Source organism: Epinephelus fuscoguttatus, linkage group LG8 (assembly GCF_011397635.1).
Source record: "Epinephelus fuscoguttatus linkage group LG8, E.fuscoguttatus.final_Chr_v1".
Taxonomy (NCBI): Eukaryota; Metazoa; Chordata; class Actinopteri; order Perciformes; family Serranidae; genus Epinephelus; species Epinephelus fuscoguttatus.
In genome coordinates this window covers 32,194,225-32,215,451 of record NC_064759.1, presented here as the reverse complement: position 1 = coordinate 32,215,451, position 21,227 = coordinate 32,194,225, and the positions used below count along the sequence as shown (strand labels likewise).

Genomic DNA, 21,227 nt, shown 5'->3' with positions numbered 1-21,227 from the left:
CCACCGCGGCAGGGTTAGAATAGCAGATGTGACTCCTGTGCAGGACACTGCCCTCTGAAAACACAACAAGATGCACAACCAGTAAATCCCATGCTGGTGGAGCAGGAATAAAGGAGGAAGGGTGCGCAGGTGAGCCGAAAAACAATTAGTATCATTGTGTAAATGGTGAGCGAAGGTAAAGGGCAATGATTAGTGAACTATGTTTAATGTTAGTGACAGAGACTAGAGTGTGGAGTGGGGGTTGATGTAGAGCACTTACTCAGAATCATCAGAGCATTTTAACATAAAACCTAAACAGTAGCATCTTAACTTTGAGTTCCAAGAAGCTAAGAAACCGCAGGGTTTATGGGACATGTAGTACGACAACCAGACTAACAAGACATGACATTTACAGTGCTGTTTTTTTTTTTTCTTGGTTTGTTTTTTTTAATCAAAATGCTACAAGTGCCATCGTAAATACACAATAATGCTGTCATTCCTTTCCTTTAACTGATGCTCACATTGCCCAGTTGAGAGGTAAAATCCCTCCTGCGATTGTATTTTGGAAAAAATATGTATGGTTTGACTCGTGCCATGAATCACACGTATGATGCTTGTCAATTTAAAAAAATAATTTATCTAGTAAAGAAAGTTGCAGTTTGTTGTTGGTTTGTTGTAGTACTGTTTAGTTTTGTGTAAAACTGCTCTTATCCCTTTTTCACCAGATAAGCTCTGGTTCTTGAACCAGTTCTGTTCAGGTTTCTTTGAACGTTGATGCTATCCAGTGAACCACCCCCCATTTCCATCAGCTTTGAGTGGAACATTTGTAATCCAGGATGTATCATCAACGGAGGCCATTGTACGACATGCAACGGATGTTATCAGTAGTAGCAACAGGGTGGATCAATTTGATTACCTGTGAGCTTTTGTTCTGCAATATCAGGTAATTGTTTTTTTTTTTTTTTAATTATTATTCAAAAACCAAGCGTGGACCGACTACTAATGATAACAAGACGAAGAAGACTCCATCCCCTCTTTCTAGCATGTGGGATATGACATGCCCACTGATGTCATCAGGGGGCTGCACTTCTGGTCAAGGAAAACCTGCTATTTTTTGGTTCCAGATAGGAACCAACTTTTCAGGTTCTGTAATAACTTACTTTTAGTTGGAATGCTTCCAGTAGTTCAAAATTAAATGCAGGAAGTGAAACGGAACCCATTCTGTGCTGGTAGAAAAGGGGCATCAGTGAACTACATCTCTTGTTTTGCACAATATTGCTCACCAACACCAGCTAGCTAGGTAACTTAGCTATGTTCCACGCACAAAAGTAGCATTATCTTACCTGATGTGTTTTGTCCAGTGACTTCCGGTCTTTTAATGAGCCAATAAACAAAAGAATGAGCAAGACCCACTGCTCATGTGACCATATCACCGTACAAAACACACATGCGTCGAAGCTTCAGCAAGAGAAAAGGTCATGATGTCATTTATGCAACTTCTGGAGTCATTCCAATTATGTATTTTCAGTCTTCTGTCTCAACAGCTCTACAACAAATTACTTATTTAACTTGCAAAACCATCCTTTAAATTGACAAACATTAAAAGTGTAATTCATGGCACAATTCAAATGGAATCAAAACATTATTTCTCTCTCGCCATTACCTACCATACGTATTTTTTCTGAAATAAGTTCCCATGATGATCCACCAGAATGGGAGGGACTTTGCCTCTCTATGATGATATAATTAGAATACCATAACTGATTACTCTAATAATTCATGCCGTAAACAACAACAATTTATTGTTCTTCTGCAAAAAACATCTGTTGTTATTGGCTGTTCTAGAGTGCTTCCCATAAAAAAGTGATCAAAATTGTATTTACCAAATTGTCATAATAAAAAGTGATTCTTTAGCAGAGGTAAAATCAAACACTTACAATTCCATGAATGTTTAATATATAAATCTGTCCATCATTTTATACACCCCTATTTCTGTCTTATGTAAACACATTGTACACACACATTCTTACATGTGCGTCATCCACGGACACACACACATCTCACAAACATGCACACACAAACCCCTCGGTAATCAAAGGCTATTAACTCCCGGTGCTTTCGCAACAAAACAGATGTAAGATTCATGAGTCCCTGCCCGTGACTGTTGTCTTTGCCACAGGCTAGTAAAGAAACAATTAGTGCAGAGCTGGCCTCACTGTCCGCCACAATCAATAGTCCCTGATGGTCTTCTAAGCCTATTGACCGAGGCCCGTTCCTCTCCCTGACCCCTCATCTGTAGCGGCCGACAGCAGCTCCAGTCCACCTATGTGGACCTTGGGAGGGGGTTACCAGGTTAAACAAGGCCGATCCATGCAAACAGACATTTCTTAATATGGTCTGCCTCCGTCTGCATTTGTATGCAAGGTGTGTAGTGGACATTTATAACAGGTTACCAGCTATTTAGCTTGATAAAAAAAAAACAACATCAAACTTAAGGATGCACATCATAAAAAAGGCAAAAAAATTACAACAATACATGGAAGGAAGGAAGAGGAAAGAAGTCTTGAAAACTTGCCTACTTTTTGTAAATGCTTGCATTGCAATTATCACCAAACTGAGTTATAAAGCAGTTTTCCCTCCTGTTAAGGGTTGCAGAGGTCTAGAGGTGTTTGACAGTCTGAATCCCTGGACTGGTTTGGTAAATGACTAAGAAGCTGTGTGATTCTCAGCAGGTGTATAATTTCAGACAATAACAAAACTTAAACTGTAACTAAATCTGTTCTTCAAAATAAAAACTTAATGTTGAACTTCAGAATAATTACTGTATAAAATTAAGCATACTCAAAACAACAGGATACGATTACTATGCATTGTTATTTCTCAAACTAGGCAAACTGTAGGGTTGTACAGACAAAACAGTCTAGGGTCTATGTAAACCTGTGTTTTTGAAGACGGTGTCTGTGTGTGTGGCTGATGCTGGTCGACTTACACACACCATCTTGTACCAATCATCTCACTTAACAGCAGCCTTGGTGGCACTGAGGCAATCTGCTGATGTTACAGTAATTGTCTGAGTTTGTGTTTGTGTCCTGACAAAACCCTCCTCCTTCCTCGCATGTAAGAACATCTGGACCGGTCCAACTCACTGCTCCCCGGCCTTCTGTGACGAGCTTCTTGTCCATGCTGCCTGCTAAGGAGGAGGAGGTGGAGGAGGAGGAGCGTAAGGGCAACAGAGATGGAAGGCAGGGAAAAGGTTGAGACAGAGGAAGCGGAGCAGCTGTAAGGATGAAGGGGCGGGCAGTGGTGAACAGGTGTCACTCCCACTGACGGGCTGCCACCGTGGCCCCCACCCTGACCCTCCCGCCCCACCTACACACCCACACAAGGTTAGTGGGGATAGTGATGGTTAGGAGAGCACCCATCCCTCACCCATTCCTAGCCCCACGCCTACCTTCCTCCTCTTCCTCAGATGGCACCTAAGCCTCAAATCTGTCTGCTGGGCCCACAGACTGACATACAAACGCGCACACATGTGCTCATTAGCACACACAAATGTGCCTGTACATATTCATAAGTGTGCAAACATGTGAATGCATGGGCATAAGCTGGTAAATGGATGCAAACTGACACACATAAACACCTTTGCTCCCTTAAGGCACTCATTTTCTTTGTACTGTGCTCTTATCAGATCAAGCTACGCAACCTTTGTCTGCAAAACCAATAACTGAATATTTTTTTTAATTCTTTTTGGTACATTTATCATTTTCGTGTCACTAAATCATTGTAACATACATTTTGAGCATAGTTCCCTCGCTCTGATCGAAGTGGATATCAATCTGTCTAATTATTCAGTCTATTAATGTTAGAGTCTAAAAATGCTTGTTTTGTCCAATTAACTATTCAAAAGTAAATAGGTATTCATTTACAATAATATCAAACAGAGGAAAGCAGTAAATCTTAACTTTGTCTGTGAATATTTTTGTCTCCATTTCTTCGTAGTTACTATTTATGCCAGTTGTATATAGTATTTTTTTTTAAATGCTTCATTTCTTATAAAGCAGACATTCATAATGTATAAATGACTATTTCCTCTAAGGTTGCTTATTTACACTGTATATAAGTCCTTGTAGTTTGTTTTGCTGCTGCTTCTCTTCTATTTCCCGGTGTGGGATCAATAAAGTTTATCTTATCATGTCAAAACTGTTGTCAATTAATTTTCTGACAATGGATAAATCGTTTAATTGACTCCATTGTTTAATTGTGTTAGCTCTAAGAAAAAGAGATGAGTAATCATGACCATGCCACCGGCTCATTTGTTTACAGGAGTCAAGCAAAAACATCAGAAATAATTAAGCAGTAATGTACTGATGTTTAAAAATATGACATGTAACATCCTCATGAGGAATGAAAACAGCTGTCTCCCCAGTGAGTCAATCAATTATCAATCAATCAATCAATATACAAATCTATTGATCCGTGTCCTGTATCCATCCCTCCTTATCTGTCCATCCATCCATCTGTGTCCAATCATCAGTGCCCTTACAGCCTTCATCAGCCTCTTCACTGCACGCCAGTGGCGTTACAGGACAGGGTGGAGGGAGGGACAGAGGGAGGTGCAGGTGTGTGTATAAAGCACCCCCCCCCCACACCCCTCTGCCCTCATCCCTCCTCCACTTCCCTCTCTCCGTTGCCGTGGTGAGGAGGGCAGTAATTACTCTGGTGTCAGCGTTGCTGGGTGCGACTCCTCCCCCGGCAAGGGGCGGCGGGCATCCATAACCCATCGTCCTGCCACGGGGTAAACGCCGGGCCATCCATCACGCACCCACTTGACAAATACCTTCCATAATAGAAGTTTATTTTTATGGGAGGCTGAATCAAGGACTTTCCCATGCATACAAAAACGTGTCAGAATTATTTATGGCTTGTGCTGAGACGCACAATATGTCATATCAAAGTCCCATCCCGCTTGCCGGCACCGCTGCAAGCTGCCGGCGCTTGGCCTGTCGATATCTCCGCTCGCTATCAATAATGTGGAACACCGCCACGATAAGCCTCAGGATTCGGAGGTCATACTCGACACACACAAACACACACACATGGGAGCTAACACACACACACAAGCAGGCATCACATGCATACACAGACAGGAACATGCAAAAAACTCACACATGATGACATACATCGATGTGTTTTCAAATGCATATCAAACGAAGGCAAACATTTTCATGTGCTCACACACATACAGGAGTCTCGTTCTCACACACACACACACACACACACACACACACACACACACACACACAGGGAGGGGAATGTAAAAACACACAGTTGAAATGAGAACATAAATTCATACATGAGCCCACATTCCCACATGTAATGTTCCTAGCAATGAAAACAAACATGCTTTTGCACTCGCACATAAAAACACAAAACAGGAGAAATACCAATCTCGGCATGAAAGTGAGTTTTCCGTTTAACAGTTTATTTTCTTTACCCTCAGTTCCTTCCCCTAAGAGTAAAACAATTACCCAAACAAAGATGTTCACAAGGCTGAACTTGACCCGCGGTGTGGCGAGCGGGACCGCGGATTGCCATCAGTCAGTCAAAATCCCCGCCAAGGTCAGACGGAAACAAAATGGTTTGCAGACGAGGGAACGAGCCTGATCTAGCTGCTATGTCTTTGTGTTTGTGTGTAAAGTGTGAATGTATGTCCACACGCGGTAGAATAATCTCCGACAGTACGGGCAAAAAAAAAAAAAAACATAACAACTTAAAGGAAATCCCTACACTGCAGCCTGCAAATCTGAGAGCTGTCAGTCAGCGTGAGTGGCAACCCCTTTCGCCCAGAGAAACGGCAATAAATTGGGTTTCCTGATAAGGCCCCAGCATCACCAGCACAACGCCTGACCAAAAAGGGAAAAAAAAAAGAAAGAAAAATGAGCTGCTTTTCCGTAGGCCACTTGAGTGCTGTCAATCAACATGACTGACAGGCTCACATGTCGCCAGTGGAGAGAGCAATGGAGGGAAAAAAATAGATTAATGTACAGAAGAAAGAGTGGTGAGAGGGAGGAGAGAGAGACAGCATTAAGCCTGGCTGGGAGAAAATGAATAAATATGATAAATATGATAATTGAAATGATGAGATTTTGGTACTTGGTATTGGATTCCGCTATGTGCCCAAAGGGATTAGTCCTCCATTCACTGTCATTTGCAGCCTTTCTCTCCCCTCCACACACACACACACACACACACACACACACACACACACACACACACAGAGTGCCCATGCATGCTTACAAACACAAAATACATACATTTAACAAATAGATATAATTCTACCAGGTGGGTTGCTGTATGTGTAAAACTCTGAGGCAGCAAGAGGTGATAAACCTAAAAGTAGCCATCTGAGAACCCACCGACAAAGTAAAAAAATAAAATAGGGAAAAACAGCGTCGGCAGCAGCGGAAGAACTTTGTCCTGTGAAGACAGAAGATGTATGGCTCAGGGGAGATAGTAGCAACAGTAAATGATTACCTTTTTACAAACTGGGCCTTTGTAATAAAATGCGTAGGGGGGAGTATTATCAATTCAGCCGCCCGGTGAAGATAGCATTTCTGAAGCCACGGCAAGGCTGATCACTATCTAGAGAGGAGCCTGAATCTGTATTCCTCACGACGAGTCCAGGAGGGAGAGGGGTCTGGGACCTGTATCTTGTGTGTGCATGTGAGAGAAAGTGTGTGTGTGTGTGTGTGTGTGTGTGTGTGTGTGTGTGTGTTTCACTGAGAAAGACATCCGTTAAGGCCTCTTATGCCTGCAGGCCCAGCCGTGACAGAACCGAGATCTATTTTCTTACACCCACAAACAGAAAGACATGCAAGAGTGTGTGTGTGTGTGTGTGTGTGTGTGTGTGTGTGTGTATGTGTGTGTGTGTTTGTGTGTATTTGCAGAAACACACACATGAAATCTTTTATACGTGCAAACATACACACTTAGTCCTTGGGGCAAAGAACTATAAGATTGGAGATGTAGTCCTGTGTGAAACTGCGTGTGTGTGCGCTTCTTTTTACAGTCCGTGTGTATGTGTGTGTGTGCCAAGCTGAGATTCTCCGTTAGATGTCTGATTCTGGAGAAAGACACTGACAGATGACATGTACACACACACTCTCTCTCTCAAACAACACACTTGTCTGATAGCAGTCAAACAGGAGTAGAAGACAACGCAGAAGAGACAACAGACAGACCGGCAAACAGATAGAGAGACAGATAGCATGGCAGAGCTCAGCTGCTGGCCCAGAGTCACATCACTCACTCTCAACACACACAACTAGTAAGACATCATAACGCACACAAACACACAGCACGAGAAGAAAGAGGCAGAAAGCGAGCTGATGCACCGAGAGTAGAACAGGGTTAAAAAACATGGGCAGACAGTTATAAAAGAGATATCAGTGCAGCCCGGGGTGTTAATGCACGCTGCTGAATTGTGGGATATTTATATGAAGCGGTGACCAATGATGTGACACCCATCTGTCCCTCACACATGTGTGCACACATGCCTATTTAACATCAGAATACACTACTGCACCCCTCACTCTTTGCCAACAGGTATCAGAGATCACAAAATTTTAAAGTGTAAATCAGTCCCCACCATATTTAATGAATTCAATCACTCATAAAAGTACATAATATTCAATGTTTTTAATATCTGGCAGAATTTGGATTCTGGTTTTAGGATTATGGCTCAGGTTATATCTGTCTGGTGACACCTGGGAGCTGCATGACATCCTCCTGGATCCATTTTCTTCATGTTTATATACTTTTTATCATTTGGATTGTCTATAATGTGATTTTATGTTTTATGTTGATCTCTTCTGTACACAAGGCATCTGTTGCATGTCTGTCCATCCAGGGAGAGGGATCCCTCCTCTGTTTCCCCGTTAACAGAATTTTCTTATCTGAATCAAGGGTCAGAGGACAATGGGTGTTGCATGCTGTACGGATTGTAAAGCCCCTTGAGGCAAATTTGTGATTCATGATACTGGACTCTCTAAATAAAATGACATGACATATAAATAACATGACTAAAAAATAATTATTAGCATAAATTTTAAAGCGAAATATTGAAACGCTAGGAAACTACTGTAGAAATGCAGCAAATAAAGTCAAAACTAACTGCATGTTAAAATATTAAAAGGGGTAAACTGGACTATAGTGACTCTTAAAATGACCCTTAAAACGTGAACAGTTTAAATTTAATGTTTTATAAATTGTTTGACACAAGTTAGTATGAAATAAAAGACATATTCACACCTGACATGATATTAAGTTAAGGTCTTATGGCTCAATGGCAAAGTCATGAAGCCAGAATATTTTTGTCACTGAAATTTCAAATTAAAAGCTCTTCTGATATTTTCAGGTTTCATATTTAGATTATCACATTCAGTCTGATATTTAAAGACATTTGTGGCCCTGCCCTCCTGAAATGATATTACATTACATCATTTAGCAGGCACTTTTATCTAAAGCAGCTTACAACAAGTAACTAAATTAATTAAGTAAAACAGACAGTTTCACCATGCACATGTTGAGCACCCTTCCCAAATTCTGATCTTTTATTTGAAATGATGTTCCCCGTTCAGATCTTCATCTCCAACAAACGCACAGCAAAGAGCTCTGCTACAGAAACACAAAAGTTTTTCCCCTCTCTCCATCCTCCTTATTCTCTTTTTTTCCCCTTTTTTCACAGGTGTCAGAAGAGATTTCATGGCCTGTGCGTATGTGTGAATTTGCCACACCCCTTTTGAGTGCTAATTTACCCTTTTAGGTTTAATCTCCCAGTGAGTGGCTTTCCTCACCCTTTAATTAGGCTATGGGGAGTCGACACCAACACTAAACACACACACACTTAGACTTCGAGACACGCACGCAGACTATTTCTCGCTACCCCACACACACACACACACACACACACACACATACATGTACACATATCCACTCAAATGCTGCAGTCCCAGACTTGAGACACGCTTTGCTAAGACAGTCCTCATCAGCCCTCTGTGGGCCTCTTTCACACTCTGGCTCCCCTCAGCTGCACCAGTCACCAAGACAGGACAGAGAAAACGGGAGGGAGAATAAGAAAAGAGGGGGGATAAAAAAGTGAGATATTCTGCACTTGTAAGAGGACAGAGAGAGGTGCTGGTGGTGAAGGCATTCATCTCTGAACCTTTTCCATTTCAAATCTATTTGTCAAGTTAAAGCTGCATTAAGCCACATCAGATTTTGGCAGACCCAAGTGGCAGCGGGAGATAGATGTTTGAATTTTTTAAAGTTTAAAGACTTCTCTCCTCATAAATTTTCTAACAAGATTTTAGTGATATGTGCACTCATTGAACCCAAATCATGTGTTGAAAACATCTCTGCAACAGATCAGGCCAGGCATTCTCTCATGTTAATGAGATGCTCGAATTTCACTCATTAGTTTGTGATTTAGGTGGAAAGCAGGAGTTTTTTTTAACATAAAACTCTTGCTCTACGGCCTCAAGGTGCTACACAAAATCCTTCTTTCTAATTGTGCATCTTTGATGAATTCTGCTGTAGTACTACCAAGTACGCCAAAAGAGCTTTCACAGTAACGCCCGAAATACATGGGGCAAGGACGTAGGCGAGGCGGAGCAGGGATTTTTACCTGCTGAACAGACTCCGTCTTTGTAGCATGTGGTTGCGTGCCAGCTTCACTGTATCCTGTGCATATGCAGTTTTGGCAAGTGATAATGCAGTGGGTTATGCAGGGTTCGGAAGCGTCGGCTTTATTTCGACTTTATTGTTTTCGTTTTTCACAAAGTTTTGTGTAGTTCTTACATAGAGAGAAAAAAAAAGGCCAGTTGCAGCACGACACCTGACCAGGTGCTCATGGCTTCTGTGGTCTATGTAGCAGCTTTTGTTTGTTACGACAGACGAGCTCTGCTGCGAGCATGCTGTTGATGATGTGTCACATTGCAACTGTACTCCATGTTTCTTCCGTAAAGGGTGTTTTGGACAGAAACATCCTACTGAGCTATATCAATCAGATAGTAGAAAAAGGCAGATCTTTGCTCTCTGGATTACCACCCTAGATAGTGTCCTTCTTCTGCATCTACAAGTGTATTTCTTAGAACACAGCCTGTACCAGTGCGCAACACTGAAAGTCCTCTCTTCCACTTTTTCCATGTTTTTCTTCTCCAAACAGACCGCAGATTTACCCAAACAAAACTGGGCACTAAAGAGGGAAATACAATAACAGCAGTAGTGATAGCGGCTTGTTATGTTGGAAATAAGAGGGCACTTAATTGGGGTCTGATAGTCTAATAGGCAGCCCCTCTGATTACCAACTCTGCACATTGGCTTAAATTAGCCCACTGATGAGCAGCCAGGGGATTCAATTATGCTGGGGGAGAAATAAGGGGCCCTAATAGGCCACTGTATCAGGAAACATGGGGCTGGGCTGGGCTAAAGCATTGGTAATTGGTTGTTTAGTTGGGGAAAGTTGAGCCTGTTGGTTAATTAGAGATGCCGAGACGTTTGGAGAGCCACCAAACAGACGACACGTGGAAGCTCGAGAGGCGAAGGAGGAAGACAAGGGTCCTTGGCACAGCAAAAGGGGCAAAGGTCATGGTGGAGATCTCAGAAGTGCACTTCAGCCAATGAGGGTGTAGATCAGGGAAAACATGTTGGTACTAGGGGCTGTGTTGACTCAGTAAAGGTCAAGATGGGGCAAGCAGGGCTGAAAGTGAAAATCAGCAGTCTGGCCTCGTCTTACAACCTCCTCTCCTGAATAGTTTCTGCCTCTCTTTCTTATCTTTTCACTTTTCTTTTTAACTCAACTTCTTTCTTCCTTTCTTTCTGTCGCTCTGTCTTTGTTTCTTGTCTTGGACAGGTTAGCTGTTAGCTGTAGCTGGATATGTACAGTGTCTGAATTGAAGGAGAAGGAGGATTGAATTATGGATGAGGCTTTATAGGAGCCGGCGGCCTGTCTGGTCCCATATTCACTGTCCCATACAGGAGGAGCAGCCCTGCCTGCAAGCATCCCCACCACACGTCACTCACGGGAGGTGTTTGTGTGTATCTATGTGTGTGCTTCTGTCTAAGTACTGTATGTTCACATGAAAGCAGACTCCAGTGTTCCGACAAACATTCTCGAAAACATACACCAAATATTTTTCCTTTTATGTTTTGATTATAAGAAAGAAGTTAAGCATTTGATGTGCTCTGACACATTATAAACAGTCCTGTTAGACTGTCTGAAGAGTAATAGTTCATATGAATGATTCACACTAGGGAAACAAAAACCGGTGCCATAGATATCCAGGAAAAGTTGTTTCAATGTTTGAGCTGAAGTCTAAGAAGAAATATGCTTATTAACTTCTTAAACTGCCTCAAAAAATTAAGATTTTGTAGATAAATTCAATCTATATGTGTGGATACAAAACTCTTTCCTGCTGTTCTCCTTCTTATTTGACTAAAAACCTATGCAGACTGAATTTTATCCTTTTGTCCTGCTATCACACTGCAACTGTTTGGCTGTGCCCTACATAAGCCATCTGCAACTTTTTAGAATATTGCAACATAAGCAAGCACCTAACATAACTGTGCCACTGCAACACCAGGGAGCATACATCAAGTGTCATCAATCTGCCTCAAATTTTCTGACAGTGACAGAACTTGTCCAGAGGCTCAGACGGAGGTTGACCCAGTCTGTCAATGACACTACACTTCCACTCATCATTTACCGTGTGGAAAAAAAATCTGTCTGTGATGGCCTAAAGGTGGCAAAGACACAATGTAGACATCACTTCATATTCGGGGCAGCTGGAAACCGACTGCCTCTACGTCTCCACACTGATTGGATGGGACTTGTCAGTCAAGGATCTGAATGGCCACTAAACAGCTGAGCTGAGGCCCTCAGATTGGCGCCAGGAGGAAGGAAAGGGAATAGAAGATGAGGATGAAACAAAAGACCGTTTGTTGTGGCTGATGAGTGATAAATGCAGCCGGTTGGGGGAGTTTTCACGCTCATTGGAGCAGGTCATTATGCAGGAATTGCTGCTCGCTCGGCCCAGATCGGCCCTGTATTGGTTTACCAAGACGCACGCAACCTAGGGTGTGCATTTTCCCCTAAACCTCTTCGCTAACCCCCCAGATACACTCACACACACACACACACTCCTTGTTGCATGTCTCCTGGGACACATACATTGAGCAGCTGCTTCTAAACTGTAACATCTCAACCAAGACTACATGTGGAGTGTGTGGATAGAAAGAGGTTAGTAAGAGGGACGTTTGAGGGAAGGATGAAGGGGCAGAAGAGGGTTACACAATTAGAAGCTAAAAAAAAAATTCAATTCAGTCCTTAAACAATTCTTTTCCACCAACAAGGCATGGGTGGTGCTCAGGTTTGTGTACTTATTTTTGAAGAATTCAGAGCATTTTCAACCCCCAAAAAAAGTTGGTTCCCAGCTGAAACCAAAAAATTGCAGGTTTTCCTCAACCTGAAGTGCGAACCATGACAACATCGGTTGACGTGTCATATTTTACAGGTTAGAAAAAGAGGGTGAAGAAGGCAACGATGGAGAAATCAAGTGAGAAATTGTTGGAAAAAGGAGCGTGCAGTTGTCTTATTAATAGTTGGTCCATGTTCATTTTTTGGTTAAAAACAAATATATGTAATAACAGAAGAAAAGCACGCGTGGGCTGGTTGCTAGATAGCACCAGAGTTCCAAGAATCCTGAATGGAACCAGTTCAAGAACCAGAGCTAATTTGGTAAAAAGGGGTGACAATGAGCCATTCAGGACCAGATGAAGCTGAAAGGTGTTCCTCCTTGAGGGAATCCTCCAATTAACACCCCAACACTGGCTTGAGCTAATCTTCAAGTTTAAACATGCAGGCGTGTTGAGGTTGCTTTGTGTGGTTGGGGAAATTAGATATGATGGAAGAAGAATAACAAACACAGGCACAAAATAGTGAGTGTTGTATAAACCGAAATGAAGACATACTGTGACTACAAAAGACCACATTTATTATGTTAAAGGCCATATTCACTGGGACTTGAGAAACATTTAGAAAACTGCATATGATGTGTTTTCTTTGTGGGATTGCTTTGATCATTTTAACCTAAACTAAAACAGCTGAGCTCAATTCCGTCAAAGTTTGCTCTTCGCTGGTAAAAATATCATACATTTTTTGGCTTCCCCTCAAGCCAATAAATGCTTCATTGTTGATTTTGTAAGATACAACTCAAAATAACTAAATCTACGGCGTGACAGCATCAGCACAATGAGCCACCCTGTTAATCTGACTTTACATCGCACTGAACAGAATGACTTTTTTCATTAATGCCCGTCATGTGAACGCAACAGAAGGACGGTGACACAAAGACGCAGGTTCATCACTAACGCTGACGACTTGATGTCCTATAGGTGTTTTTTCAAAGATCTGTGATGCATTGTTTTTTTTTACACATATTTTCCAACACAGAAACGTGTCACATATAACACATTGTTATTAGAAACAGATGTTGATTTTATCGTCGGTGTCTGAGGCTTCTCTCACAACGTCGACACAGTGTCATATGCGCTGGGATACCAGGACACATTTGCATGACATACACACCTGTCCTCCACAATCCAACACGCCGCTGTAACACAATACGCAAGTAAAACTCAGGAGAGTAATGTTTCATTACATGACGAACAGAAGGTGAAAGCGAGGGAGGGGAGCCAGCGAGGCACACAGATGCATAACTTAAGTAAAAGCCATCCAAACCCATATTTGTTTACAGATTTGTTTAATAAGGAAAAAATATATGCAAACAAATGAATTTGCCTGTGGTTGTAACTGTGTATTAAGATCATCACTTACAAGGCCAGGTCTCCTCTAGCCCTCTACAGTAGCCATCCATCATGCATTATTAAGGAAAATAGAATCTGCATAAAGCAGCAACAATGCCTTGAAGAAGTTTATTTATTTATTTGTTTTATCTGCTTAGGCACTAAGCAGCAGATCCAAGTACTCAGTCGCTGTTAGCTAATTACAAAGCATTTGATCGCTATGCCCCCAAGACGTGCAATTATAACCTTGGTTGGAAATTAGGGAAATATTTCACAATTTAAAATAGTGGGATGAAGATGCTCTGACAAAGCTAATGGCGACATCTCACCTGTGTGTGTGTGTGTGTGGTGTCTGAGTGTGTGTGTGTGTGTGTGTGTAATATATTTTTTGGTACTGAACAGGACAGGAGGCTGATTTAACAAAGCCATTGCCCTGCAACCACAGCTGACCTCGCTGGAGGGAGATAGCAAAGAAAGAAGGAAATATACCATTTCCCAAAGCTGCTCCAGTCACAGTGTACTTGCAGCATTTTAACTAGAAAGAAAGTTCTAGCAGAGGGGTAATTTAGCAAAGTCGCGGCACTCTGAGGTACCTGTAGCTCGAGTTCTGCTGCAGTGCTATCTATCCCGAGATCACACAGGCGCCGCCACTTCTTTCTGGCATATCTCTCTGCAGATCGCACAAGGAAGACAATTGTCATTACCATTTTATTAAAATGTGTCCTATCAGCAACATTTTCCCCTCACATATCTAACCTCTTTTTTCATTCTTTTTTTCCCCCCTCTAATTCTAATCATCATTCCCCTCCATCACTTGCTGGGTCTAATTCCCTCTCTTCCTTCGTTTGCAAAGGACCTCTGCTTTCATCCTTGAGAAGGGCTTTAATTCGAAGTGCGACGCTGAATAAAGAAGGGAAGACGGAGAGCGAGAGGGAGTGATATGGAAAGACAGAGCAGCAGTGGAGACGTTCGGGTGTCAATCAATCTGGCGCGAGGGGCTGCAAGGGCCCGTGACTAGGGTGCGTTTGATCTGTGTCTTTCAAAGGGGGAACAGCGGGAAGGGCCATCACAGATGATTTGCCTCTCGCTGCTGGCCCTGGTGCCACTCTGACAGAGAGCAATCACAAGCAGGTTAATTCAACATCTACCTTCTTAATCTTTTTTTCCCCTGTCTCTTTCTTTTGGTCTCGTTCTGTCTACTTAGATGAAACACTGCTCTTTCCGCTACCACCCCCACCTCTCTTTTCTCTCTTATGAAAGAGGGAGAGATCACAAGTGTACTTCCAATGCCTTTTCAAACCACCTATAGTTTGATTGCTTGGGTCTTAATCAGGTAAAGAGTTGTTGATTTTCTTCAGTCCTGCAAAATAATTTATTTACGTGTTGCTACAAGTAAAATTTGGAGCAAACTGTAATGCATCAACGAAAGCGAAGTGGGAGCAGTAATTGTGGAGTAAGAAACACCGTCAGCTGCATTTTTGGATGATTTCTTTTGCTGTCATTCTTTGGGTTCATATCTGTGGTGTGGTGTGACCAGAATATGAATTAGGACGTCATGATGACATCTTGAAAACATGCTGCTTAACTCGACTGAAAGAGGAGGATATGTTTCCTCCAGATGACTGAAAGACTACGCGTGTTCCAGACAAGATCTGACCTTCGTTCAAAACACTGAAAACTGAAACCCATGATGTGCACTGCTTGCTATAGCTGGTGGAATCACAGTAAGATCATAGACACCTTTAAGATGAAGCCACAAGACTGGCCTGGACACATACAGAGATTTGCTCTAACTGTTGTGTTCTTATATGGCTTAACAGGTCACGCTAAGGGGGACGCAAAGAAACAAAACCAAAGGTTCACCAAAGGTCAGGCCATGCATAAGGACAAACAGAGGTGAGGGAAATTCTGGGGTAAAAGGGTAAAAGACGCATAAAAGGTGTGCTTTGGTTAAAGGTCAAAAGGTATGGAGAACATGAAGAAGGGAGGTGTTTTTAAGAGTACTTGAAGGTAAAAAGGTTGTGCAGAGAGGTTAGGACATGGAAGTAAAGGAGTTCAAAGATATACGTTGGTCATTGAATTTGAAGAACAGAAATTATACCACCAATAGGCCTTAAAATAAACTTTTAAGGGTCAGCAAGAAGATAAAACTCCAGATCCATTCGGTTTCAACAGGAAATAAACAACAGTACCACCAGATTGCAGCCATCGTCGAGTAATGTCCCTGCCTGGCCTCTTTCCCATGGTGCTCCCCTCCAACTCTACCACTTTTATGTAAGGTCAAAGGGATAACAGGATAAAGGCTGTCCTCTCTGCTCCTCTGAAGGACAAGCACTCTGTCGATTGGATTTGGTGGCCTTCAAGGACAAAGGAAGAACACTGGGATACAAAGGATCCAATAGCAGAGGAACAAGATTTCATCTGTCTCTATGGCCTGAGTGATTGGCAGGGATGGCTAGACCAGCAGTCTTTGAGTGCTGCCTCTTTGTGGCTGGGTGCCCTCCATCAGCACTGAATAGCAAGACTCGATCCATTGACAAAAACACACTCAATGATTCGAGAAGATCTGACCTCTGCTGAATGATAGAGCCTGGGCAGAGTTGTAGGGGCAGCCAGGTGGTTTAATTCAGTGGAATGAATTCAATTGTTTATTTGTTTGTGGGTATACACTGTATGTGTATAAATGTTTGTGTGCATGTTACACATTGGAACGCAGATTAGAGAGAAAGATTAAAGGGGAGACTTGAGAAAACTTTAGAGAGGAAAATGGAAAGTGGTGTGGTTCAAATGCTGGAAATAGCGGAGCAATTGTCGATGAAGAACATAATGTGTTGGTTAGGTTCCCTCGACAAGGCAGTTAAAAGGGAAGTCCAGAGATTTACTATGGCATTTTCATACAGTTGGGTGGATGCAAAGAGAGAGATTTAAAAATAATGAGTCAATAATCAAAAGCAGCAACGGCAAGAGATACAGAAACAGATCTACTGACTCTTAGTCCATAGCTTGAGTAAAGCTCCAGAAACAGTTAATCCTGCACTTCCCATGATACAACTCAGTTGCAGCCTTTGTTAGACTTTCTCCAACTGTTCTTTGAAACTCCACACCTCCAGGTAGTGATACAGGTTCTGTAGAAAAAGCTGACCCGAATTGAGATAACCCAGATGACATCAATATGACATCACCTGGATTATTTTCTCAAACTAGAATTTTTCACTCCACTGTTATTTTTTACACAGACACACAGGCCTTGTTCAAGGGCACTTCAACAATACCCTGGAGGTGAACTGGCACCTCCCCAGCTACTAGTCCAACTCTATTACTGATTGGTCCATGCTGGACATGAACTGGCCACCAACGGGTCCCAAGCCAAGTCCCCACAGACTGAGCCACTGCCTTCCATTTTACAACTGTTTCTATAAGCAGAATCTTTTATGACTAGTAAACTGATCTCCATGTGAAAAGTTGGTGGTGTCCCTTTAACTTTCAGCTAATTCAGGAGCTACTCAGCAGTCAATAGGACAAAAAAGGTGGTAGTGGGCAGATGTGGAACTGTGACACTGAACATGAATCGTATGGAATGTTGTGGATGTTGAAAATAGGCATAGACGTAGAGTAGCCCCCTAAAGTACAATTTGAACAGTTAGTTACCTGCATGTAGGTAGGCAAGGTCTGGATTCTCAATATCAGGGTGATTTTCCTTCAGGTGGTTACGGAACTCCATGGGAGAGTTGGTGGCAGAGTTGCATTTGGGACAGTTGTACATCTTCACGCCCTCATGTTTGCCCGTATGGAGAATGTGCTTCCGGATGTTCTCAGCACAGTTGGATCTAAGGGAGACAAACGAAGATAAAAGGCCTCATTCCTTTTTTTTTTGGAATAGATGAAAAAAAAAAAAAAAAGATTAAAAGATGAGAGTCATGAGGGAGAAAACACAAGATAAATGCTTGGCAACTTTCCCGAAAAAGGTTTGCTGTACTAACATTTTATTTTGTTGCAATGATGACACACACACGCACATGCGCACGCACGCACGCACACACACACACACACTAGAAAAAACTCAAACTGGGCTTTGGAGCTGAGGGAGCAGCCGTGTTTGGACAGACTCTCAAAGCATTCATTGCCTAAACACGCCTCTGTGAAACAAGCCCACAACCAGCAAATGACTAAAGATCGCTTTCACAAACAACCAAACCCAAGTTGTTACACAAACAATATTTACATCCTGCAATTTCTTTGATATTCCGTCACGCTCTTTCATATCTCTTATTTTCTTGCCTTGCAGTTGCTCAGGTTTAGTGTGTAATGGTGGTGGTGGGAGAAGTGGGTGATGCATCCTGTGAGACAGCACATGGATCTGGAGGCCCACTGAGTGCGTTAGAGATATGTCTGAAGACATCTGTTATGCATTATGTATCTTTTGCAATTCTATGAAAGGTAAAGAAGTGGTGGTGTATGTTGTGTGCGCGCGGCGTGCGAGAATTTGCGGGTCTTCGGACTGGTCAGATAGGGCAGGCCAAGCAGTGAGCTACTGCAGGGTGTAGGATGTAATGATGTCAGCTCAGAGAGTCACACACAACCCTCCGCTGATTAATGATGCTGCCTGACCTGCTCCCAGGCTCTATCTAAACCTGCCCATGGACACACAAACACACATACACACATGTGTTACTGAAACCCTGAATGGACAAAACAAACATGCACATACATATATACTTACACAGACATGAACAGACCTTAGTTTGCACCAAAATAAAAATTCTTAATATCTAATATGACTACACAGGTGCAAATATTAAGACATGAATCCATAAACACCGTACCCCCCCCCCACCTGAACACACACACACACACACACACACACACACATAATGCATCATGCAAGCAAGCATGTGCAGTGTAGAACACAGTTTCATACACACACATAAACACACACCATCATGTGTTGATGGATGGGGCACTCGTGCTCAGTTTGGACCTGACATTCTCGGACAGTATAATACGCAATTACTCTCCCTTATCACCTTGGCCGGGACAATAAAGCCTCACAGTGCCATAGCTCACGCCAGCCAAGGAGAGAATTTGTTTTCACTTTTGCAGAGACACCTCTCTCCATCATGGGGCCACAGTCCAGCCCAGCTCCACTGGGGCCTTAAAAAAAAAAAAAAACAGAGCGGGCCCTCACTGGGTTCTGTTCATGCTGTATGAAACACATGAGCTGTAGCCACTGGTGAACAATGATGGCTCCTCACAAAACTGAACGCTATAGTCAGTTGGGGTGCCACGCTCTCAACAACAACAAAAAGTGTTTTAAACCACATCAACATGGCTGTCTTACCAGATCACTGATGACTGATTCAAAAATATATCCACTTCATGAACACCTTTCCATTTTCTTTGTGTCACAGAAGTCATTCCTTGCTCCCACAAGTGTTGGATTTGGCTTTCTGGTTTGTTCAAAGCTAAGCAAAATTAGTAGTTAGCATGAGCGCTGACTGACACAGGGAACAAACAGACAAATAAAAGGGGTCCAGCTTTGATCCTCCTAAAAGACCCACAGTGAAAGAGACTGGCAATACTGGCCACACCTGATTCACAGGTGACATGTAGCACAATCAAACAAGGCTCAGAGTCCAGAATTTTTTTTTTATTTATTTATTTTTTTTTTAAAAAGGAGCTGCAGATGATGAACCGACCTGATATGAAAACAATACATTTATGGCCTTGTAGGTTTATGTCATGTGTAACGAATGTGAAGAGCTTTAAGAATTTAAGTATCCATCATTTATCCAGTAGATTGGCACCCACTGCTGTCGTGACTTCATCAGCCTTCACTAGCAAGTTCACACACAAATCATGGCCACATCTGTTGACTGTTCTTCTGCTTAATGAAAAAAAGACAGACGCAAAAACTTAAAACTGTCACATGCTCACGAATTACCACAAATCATGCTGCTAAAAAATGCATTTTTTACTAAAAGTGAACTGATTTCTTATTCGAAAAGTGGGAGCATAAATAGATAAAATTTGAAGCGGAGCTAAAAGGTTCTAAAGAGAGCGCGGGTGGATTCCTAGGGGGGCCATGCTATCTCTCAGATATGGTAATGGTGTAATTGTCATATTAAAACAACACAACGTGCATTTAGGAGTCAGCAGGTGTCACAGTTAGTGAAAGCCCACACCAGCCCTCCTACTATACACTGTATTAATTAGTCCCAACACTGTTTCAACTTCCTCCCCCATCCATGCACTCACCATGGGACTCAGCCATAGTGATGCTCAACGGATACATCACCCCTTCTCTGCCTCTTTCTGTCTCTCCCTCACTCGCCCCTTTATTTTAGCCATTTCCATATTCCTCCTCCCAACGAGTGTATGGTAATGGGAGAGGTGTAATTGAGAGGCGCTTCGTTAGAGGAGATTTAAATGTGTTTCTTTGTGTGTGTTAAGAGTTGGGAGGGGAGGGGGTGTATTTGGATCATTGGGGCTATTTGGATCTTATTCTGCCAAGGAGGCTCAGTTATCATCATTAATGTCTCCCCCCCTCCTCCCTCATCTCTCCCTTCACTTTACAAGGTCGCAAACCTTCCTGGCACTGACAGTAAGCGTGTCATCCTCAAAGCCGCCATCGCCTCAAATTGAAAGACTATTTTAACAGGTAGATTGAAACATGAATGCCGCAGCATTCAATAAACAATAATAGCCCCAGAAGGATGGTAACATGGCAGGAGTCAGAGGCTACATATCAATTAGACCGCTTAAGATGCCACTGTGACTTTAATGAGAAAAAAAAACTCCTCATTGGGAACAATAGAAATGATTCCTTAAACACTGAAGTAAAGAAGTTTTGCGGCTTGCATAAATAGCTGGAGAATAGTCAAATAGACATCATTAATTGACAGCCAAGGACTCCCAGTGCAATATCATTAGAATATTTTTACCACTATTCTCCTACTATAATTATCTCCCTCTATTATCTATCTCTGTCTGAATAGGAGATGAGTGGCATTTGATAGATCATTCACTCCCTGCTCATTTACATGCATTTGAGGAGCAGCCTTGATGGAGATCACATTGTATCAAGTGGGAACCATGGATGTCATCCATAACATTTAATATGGATATTTTAAAAGTGGAAATCAGATGTATACCTGTACAACAGATATAAATATTTTCTATGAGCAAGACCTGTCAATCACACAACTGCTTTGCCTCAGACCTTGATATGTCTGTACAACTGTGCCATATCTATTTCATAAGCTTACATCGAAAGGTCAAGCGTGCTAACTCATCTAGTAGCTCCTTATCGTGGTCAGGCCACCAGAGATGTCAGGGTTTAAACATGTATTCAGTGTGTAAAAGCAGGGCGGAGGCGAGGGCCCTCG

At 42.3% G+C, this 21,227-nt stretch overlaps 1 protein-coding gene across 2 annotated transcripts in view; it reads right to left on the bottom strand.

Annotated features, from left to right (window-relative positions):
* Positions 1 to 21,227, bottom strand: part of znf407 (zinc finger protein 407) — a 166,456-nt gene that overhangs the window by 29,762 nt on the left and 115,467 nt on the right. For both annotated transcript variants that reach the window (XM_049584226.1, XM_049584228.1), the window contains exon 9: positions 17,491 to 17,669. In XM_049584226.1, coding sequence (XP_049440183.1) covers positions 17,491 to 17,669 — 179 coding nt within the window. The remainder of the gene's footprint in view (positions 1 to 17,490; positions 17,670 to 21,227) is intronic.